Genomic DNA, 7,899 nt, shown 5'->3' with positions numbered 1-7,899 from the left:
TTATGCAAATCAAGATGTGACAAATGTTGTCCAAGATGATCACTTGGTTGTTATGAAAGTTTTCAAGCTATTGCTTGATTGAATAGATATCTTTATCGAGTAAACTTTAGCTTTTTCAATTTAAGTAAAGAGTAAACAATTGAATAGAAAAAGATCACATGAGATAAGCTTTTCAGTTAAAAGGCCATCACAAGTGGGTTGGAGCAATATATGGGAAAGGTGAATCTGTAAAAAGGCAATGGTGCCATGGGAGTTAGGAGAGTATTGATAAAAGTAAACATGCGGAGGATGGAGCATATGATGGAATTAGACCGTACAACCATAGTTCTCTTGGGAAGTAACCAAGGAGTTTGTTTAGGCATCAAGACTCGCATTGTGCCTAGGGGTGAAGAACAAGGCTTTGGTCTTGTCAACAACTTTGGAGCAACAAAATGCTTTCATGGAGAATGGTGCAATGTCCCATGGCACTAGCTTGCATGGACACACAATAGGTCCCATCATATTTGTAAGGAGTGTACATGGAATTAGGCTTGGTAGCTTAAAGTTAGCTACTTGTCTTTTTAGTGGGGCTTTCTATAAACAAAAGGAGCTTTAGATGCAGAAAAAGTGTGGGCGTGCGACATGGGCGTGCGACATGGGTTGGTTAAGAGGTGATGTAAACATTCTAAGTAGGATTGTTTGAGTAAGGGGTGATGTAAGGATCCAAGAAGGATTGTTTGAGTAGTCTCTTGGATGTGCAAAGAGACCATTATCCATGCAATTGGTCTCGACTCTTGTCTTGTTGATGCTTCTTTTTTTTCAAAATTCTTCATTCTCCTTAGGGCCTACCAATAAAGAACCAATTAGGCAGCCTATAAGTGACATGTGGACCCTTTATGAGGCAGCCTGGAGGGCATGATCGGTGGTGAGGAAAAGGGGTTGTGAGGAGGTGCCAAGAGTCAAGGAGGGGGCGACATTAAAGAAGCCGGGATTAATTTAAAGGGTGGGCGGTCCTAAGCTAGGAAGGGACCAATGGGGGTGCGCTCATGATGGTGATGACGGATAAGCAAACAGCGCATAGTGTGTTGTATTGAACTTGCAAAGAGGCATCATGGGTTGGGGTGTGTTGATTTTGCTCTTTCTTCTTCGTATGCATGGGCATTGTGATAATGTGATTCCCTCTGCAGAGTCTTGACGCATGCTTGGAGAGGTGGCACAGTCAACGACGGGTAGTGGGGGGGTCGGGGCTACAGTCCAGACTCCACAGTGCTGACAGGCGTGACCGGGCAAGGGCCGACAGGGCGCCCGGACGTGCGAGGCTCGGGAGTCGGGACCGGGCAGTGGGCCAGATAACAGGTTAGTATGGGTTGGGAAATTCTCCCGGTTCAATTTTGTTGTCCGGACACTCGCCTGGGGCAGAGCGCCTCACAGAGGTGAGGTTATAGGTACTTTTGGCTTGCCACGTGGGACGCCCACTGTGCGTGACCTGTCATTCTACGGTGGGCGCCTCCGCCAATCAGCGCCCCAGGCTGCCGGCGTCAGAGCTGGCGCGGCAGTGTGTACTTGGCTTACGAGCACGCGCGCCGACGCCTGCAGTTGCTTTCCGCGCCACTGTTTATCCACACAGTACGCCCACATGCGTGATTCACGAAATCGGAAGTGCGGCTTCCTCCCTCACTGTGGAGCTGTTTTTATTGCTACTCTCTCCTCCGTCCGTCTTTCAACACACTCTCTATCTACCCGCTAAGCTCTCTCTCTCTCTCTCTCTCTCTCTCTCTGTACACACGCTCTCTATCTACACGAAGCGCGCTCCTGTCCATCTACAACCCCACCAAGTGCTCTCTCTCTCTCTCTCTCTCTCTCTCTCTCTCTACACACGCTCGTCGCTATCTAGCTCTAAGGTCTCGCTCTACGTTGCCACCACTATCTACACCGACACTCTCTCTCTCTCCCTCCAGCCAATTACACTTGGACTAAGTCCAAAACAAGCTGTGCATAATTCCGCCTTGTCTCTCTCATCTCTCTCTCTCTCTCTCTCTCTCTCTCTTTGCCGTGTGCAACAACTCGACTTAAATTACACTCTTTCCTCTCCGTCTGTGGTTTATTTTGTTTGAAGCTTCTCTCTCCCCCTCCCTCCCTCTCCCTCTCTCTCTCTCTCTCTAGCCAAGCTCTAACCCTTAGTCAAAAACCAGTATAAGTGCGCCGTGATCTTCCTAGGACGGCGATCTCGTACGTCCCCGTCCGCTCCCTGATGGTTTTCCACCTTAGGTTAAAAAGAATTATTGCTCCCAGCACTTACCAATTAGCCAATATCGTTAGATCTGCGATGATCTTTCCAGCCTCCACCATCATTAACATTCTAATGCCACCATTGAAGCTGAAAGCAAGGTAAGAGCTTAGATGTACTTTAGATCATCATTTGTGCGCCCAACAGAGCAAGCAGCACTTCTTTATAAGTACTAGAAGTAATTATTTCACCTCTAAAGCTAGACCGACCTTAAGCATCTATCAAGTGATAAAATCTTCAAAGGGATTAGGGTTCCTGCTGCACGCCCGCCGTCCCCCCCAGCTTCAGGATGAGCTCTGCAAAGAGTAGCAGTAACTACTACATCCACCCCTTTCCTTGTGTTAATTTAACTACTTCACCCATGGCAGCACATGAGCCCGTTGCCTTTACCCCTCAATATATACACCAATATGGCTTACATCACCCTCATGCCGCGCCTGCTTCTGCAGCTTCTCTTCATCATCAATACATACCTATGGCTATCCCTTTCACAGACTTTCTATCCATTTCTTCTTCACCACATGAGCTCACCAACATGAGCTCCACGCAATCTTCCATGAGCTCTTCATGTCTCTCTCTCTGCAGAAGCAGTACAAACAAATGCAAGGAATTCTACCAACGGCTGCAGCATCATGATGCACTACCTGCAGCATGTGATCAAACTTCATATTTACTGCAGCCAACTGCTGATAATGATGGCAGTTATGAGGACGATTATGGAGCCAGCTCTCCTCCTGCCTCCCCTCCCATCATGGAAGCTCTTCCTCTGCTCACTTTGGCCCCTCCAAAGGCTGAACCAGACGTTATTTCTGCTAGATCAACCACAAACCCTTACCTAAAAGCTAACGAAGATTGTATACACGGCAGTGTTACAGTGGACTTGCAAATTGGGCCTCCTAATTCTAATTCTAATCCATCTCAGAAAATGACTAATTACGATCACCACCATACGTCTCATGTGAAGGAGGAACTCGACCAGCACAGCAACGACAGTACTCCCAGCAATAACACTTTACTAGAAGCGGAGGCAATTTTGAGGCCAGCAGAACATCTACCAGAAGGGCAGTACTGGATTCCAACACCGGCACAGATATTGATAGGGCCGACTCAATTCGCATGTCCGCTCTGCGGCAAAACGTTCAATCGCTACAACAATATGCAGGTAATTTAGGGCAAGGAGGACTATTTATCTGAATGTCTAAGGTTTGAGGTTAGTTTGTAAATTTAATAATTCGTCTTTGCTAGGTAAGTCTAATCTTAACATCTGTTCTTTGCAAGGAAGATTTATCTACGGTTTGAGCTTAGGTTAGTGTAGCTTGTATAGTTTCCGTGTTTAGAGAAAATCGTATGAACGCATTGCTCATACGGAAAAGGTTGCGACTAGGGCAAGGAATACCTAGCTATTGTAAGGCACTCATAAATGCCACTAGAGCAAGGAGATCAAGCCATCTGATTATAATCTATGCTTAGATCAAGTCGTCTAATTATCTATGCTTAAATCAAGTCATCTAATTATCTATCGTGGAGCCACATTAAGCTTGGGTTATGTTAATACACATAATTGCATACGTGTTTGATCATACTGACCAGCAACGAGGGCAATCATTGGGTGATCACAGCTTTTGTTTAAGCTAATATTAGACTGTGCATGCCTTTCTAGTTCGGAAAACAGTCACACTCTCAACCGGCTGTACGGGTATCATTTCTCTCAAACTTCCAAGTACCACTGGAAAGGGTATCATTTTTCTGAATATTTGTCAGTCGTGGTGTGGGACAAGTTTCACATTAAGTGAATTGCTTGGTTCTTATGATTGCGCTAATACTTGAGTGTAAAGAATTATGGACCTAGAAATAAAACAAATGAAATAAGAGGAAGTTTAATCCTCCAGTAGTTTTTGCTTCTAATGAAATTCAAACAAAGTGTTACAAAAGGTACCAAGTTTCCAAATACTTGTCAGTTCAGGCAAATACAAATCCAGGGTCACAAGTGAAAATCTTGGTTGGTTGAGCTTAATATTAGGGTATGAATTCAGTTTAATTTTGATGTTTAAATGATGTACTTGATGTTAAGTGGCTGGGTGCATTGCAGATGCATATGTGGGGGCATGGATCGCAGTATAGAAGAGGCCCGGATTCGCTTAAGGGTACGCAACCGTCAACAATGCTGCGCTTGCCTTGTTATTGCTGTGCGCAGGGGTGCAGGAACAACATAGAGCACCCGCGTGCAAAGCCGCTAAAGGATTTCAGGACGCTGCAGACGCACTTCAAGAGGAAGCATGGGATCAAGCCTTTCATGTGTCGCAAGTGCGGGAAGGCCTTTGCCGTGAGAGGGGACTGGCGAACCCACGAGAAGAACTGCGGTAAGCTCTGGTATTGCATTTGCGGCTCTGATTTCAAGCACAAGCGCTCCCTCAAGGACCACGTCCGAGCTTTTGGGCGAGGCCATGGCCCCTTCGAGCCTATCGATGAAAACATGGAAGGCCCTTCCTCACTACCCGACCATCTAGCCGCTGATGATCATCACTTGTGCTCTAACGGCTCTGATAATGATGAGTAAAACATCAAAGACCCATTCTTTGTGATGCCTCACGCCACAGTATCTACATGCCACCATGGCTCATCTTCTTTGCTCCAAAGTCATTCTGCAACGCATCATGGCTCATCTTATCTTTTAACATACTATGCATAGCTCGTTTTATCGTGCCATTTGTATATGGTGCAGCAGCCTTGAGATTGTTTGGGATCATCATCAAGGCAAATGAAAGTTTAAGGTGAAGCCATCCAGGCCTGCTGTACCATATTCAAAACAACAAAGATCGTAATTCCATGTGTAGGTCTACGAGATAATGGCACATGGTGCATCAAGCATGGCATCACCTTAAGGTTGTGATTGTTAATACCACTTAACAATACATCACACAACACTCCCTTAAGGTACAAGTCATGTGCCTCACATGGACCCTCTCCTTGATTGTTTCATTCACTTCTCTAATGTAGATATCAGACCCATTCAATGGTAACAAAAACTTACATTTGTGCAACATTTTCCCCTTCTTACTATGCTTTCGGTGTTTTTCTTCATGTTTTATGGTGTTGCATGCTAAATAGCCCAATTTCAAGCACATAGGCTCGATGATACCAAACTTGCTATAGGATTACAAGTTAAACTATTATCTTGTAGTGGATTGACCAATGACAAGAGCCAAGCTTACACTTTCACTTTCCATCCTCCACAGCAAAAACATGAAAGTGTTTTGAACAATTCTTATATCATGTGCTTTATTACAAATTTCCTTTTCTCTTAGGTTTGAGTTAATTATGCATCCATATAACATGCAAAGACTTAGTCACAAATTTTTCCATGGAATTATCTACCATATCCTATCCTAGAATTGTTTTCCATGTATTATGAATTTTGTGCATGTGTTGGAAATCAGTGCTCCACCCTCATCATTATGACTATGTGGGTGGTGATAGGTTGCTCTATTTTATAAGGCCCCCATTATGAGGAGTAGCCGTTGTGTGCTAAGCATGTCCGAGCACCCAACAGTGCCCAATTTAGACACTATGGTTCACATGGTTATGGGACTGCTTATCTAGACTTGGCACGATGCCAATTAGGATGCATGTAAGTACAGGTTGATAGATTACACTCTAGGGTAGAAGGATATCTTCCCAAGACACTTTGTCCTCGGGTTGTGGGGTCCAAGAATGGGCACCTAGACAACCTCAAATGGCCTGGAAACTGTGCCAAGACCTATGGTCACTTTTCAGTCTATGATTGTTCCAGTCAAGTGTTGCAGGTCAACTTGATGCATTTGGACTAGCATAGGGTGGCCAACCAAGGCCACAACCTATGATACCTTGGGCAATATATATGGACATGTTTGGCATCCTCCTTGTCATATATTTAGATCTTCAAGTTTAGATTCATCTTCACTATGGTGTGTAACCCTTACTAGTGCATGATATCCTCAGTCTCAAAGTTTACATAGATTACCATCAAAGCTCCTTACTGTAGCGCACATGTGGACAGATGCTATCATTTTGTAATATGGTTTGCAATAGATTACCATCAAAGCTCCTTACTGTAGCGCACATGTGGACAGATGCTATCATTTTGTAATATGGTTTGCAATATAGTAATTCCATTTTTTCATGCATCTCTCTTGTATTCATTTCTTTTTGTTAGGGAATATTCTACTATTTTTTGTGTGATCACAAGTTGTATTTTATTACTACATATAGTATCAGTGCATGAGCTCTAGAGACAAAGATTTTTGGCAAGTTAGCTCTTTGTTGGCAATAGATTTGGAGAAATAGATCAACCTATAAATTGCTCTCTAGTAGCAGATAATTTAAAGCAATAGCTCAACTTATACTCCCACAACTCATATGGACCTCAATTTGAACTTCTAAAGTGTACAGTTGGTTCCATCCAACTTACATGGGATCGATGTGATGAGGTATCAAATTTGGATTTGATGGATCCAACACAAACAATTCACTAGATCTAGCAACAGGAGAGTCCATCCTAGTAGCACTAATAAGAGTCACATGAATGATTCCAAATGCCCAACAAAAGGCATAGGTACTATTTTATGTCAAGAAATAGCGATGCTAAAAAGTTATTACTACTCAAGCATAGAGGAATATTCCATTAGGTGAAGTAGGTTTTTGACAAGAAATCTTTGCTCATCAGCTACATAAGAGCCTCAACAACTATCTGCAAGAGAATAGAGGAGTAAAAGAGTACTCAGGCAAAATAATGTCAATATAGCCTTAATTGCTAAGATAATAAAGGTGTAGGAGCCAATAAGTTTGCATGAAGCATAGGTAGATCCAAACTGAACGAGGGCCATGCAAAGTGAGTATATCTCTATGATGAACAATCAGTTTATGACTCTGAATTCAACATACAACTACCATAGTAGAGGCATGGGTGGTTCTATAGAACTAGTATGAAATGAAGAATTAGCCAAGGATCAAACTTCTTGAGAATAAACTAGATTTAGAGAGACTCTCTAATGGAGAAGCAACAAAGAAACTCATTACAAAATCAAGAATCATTTAGCTTTAGAGAACTCTGCACATTTTTCAAGACCAGATACCTCTAAGGTCTAATGTTTATTCTCTTGCTTTTAAATTAATACCCAAACCTTTGTAGAACCTTAGTAAAAAGGGAAAAATTAGGGGATATTTTTAGCCCAAGGGCTATTTTAGAGGGGTCTTTGATATTGTCATGCTATTTCCCCAAAAAAGTTTTTTAGAAAAAAAAACACCCAAAATTTTCTAGTTTTGAGTGGGTTATGGAGACAAATTTGCCAAAAGTACACTACACACTACCATATAAGATATAATATTTCAAATATTTGTACAATTTTCTAAAGTTTTAGGTTTATATGTAAAAACATTCACCAGGTTCCCATCTATACTTATATTATTTTATTAGTGTTATATTTTTTACCCTACTTAGCAATTTGAGGAAATCTTATGGTCATCCGAAATCTAGAGAAATTAGAGATTAAGATATAATACTCCTAAACCTAGGAAAATTAATAATTTAATTAAAATATGGGTGAAACCTTAGGATAAATTAAATTTTAGAGAGAGAAAGTTAGTCTAAATGCTTT

General features: G+C 42.4%; 1 protein-coding gene across 1 annotated transcript; it reads left to right on the top strand.

Moving 5' to 3' along the window:
* Nucleotides 1-1,892: 1,892 nt before the first annotated feature.
* Nucleotides 1,893-5,302, top strand: LOC147641962 (zinc finger protein WIP5-like). Its single transcript, XM_086801573.1, has 2 exons — nucleotides 1,893-3,428; nucleotides 4,356-5,302. The coding sequence occupies exons 1-2, from the start codon at nucleotides 2,556-2,558 to the stop codon at nucleotides 4,821-4,823; spliced, it is 1,341 nt and encodes a 446-aa protein (XP_086657699.1). The 5' UTR covers nucleotides 1,893-2,555; the 3' UTR covers nucleotides 4,824-5,302.
* The last annotated feature ends 2,597 nt before the right edge of the window (nucleotides 5,303-7,899 follow it).

This window comes from Cibotium barometz, chromosome 1 (genome assembly GCF_041138505.1).
Source record: "Cibotium barometz isolate CiBa-2024 chromosome 1, ASM4113850v1, whole genome shotgun sequence".
Classification (NCBI taxonomy): Eukaryota; Viridiplantae; Streptophyta; class Polypodiopsida; order Cyatheales; family Cibotiaceae; genus Cibotium; species Cibotium barometz.
Note: the sequence above shows the minus strand (reverse complement) of the source record. Positions and strands in the feature narration are given on the sequence as shown.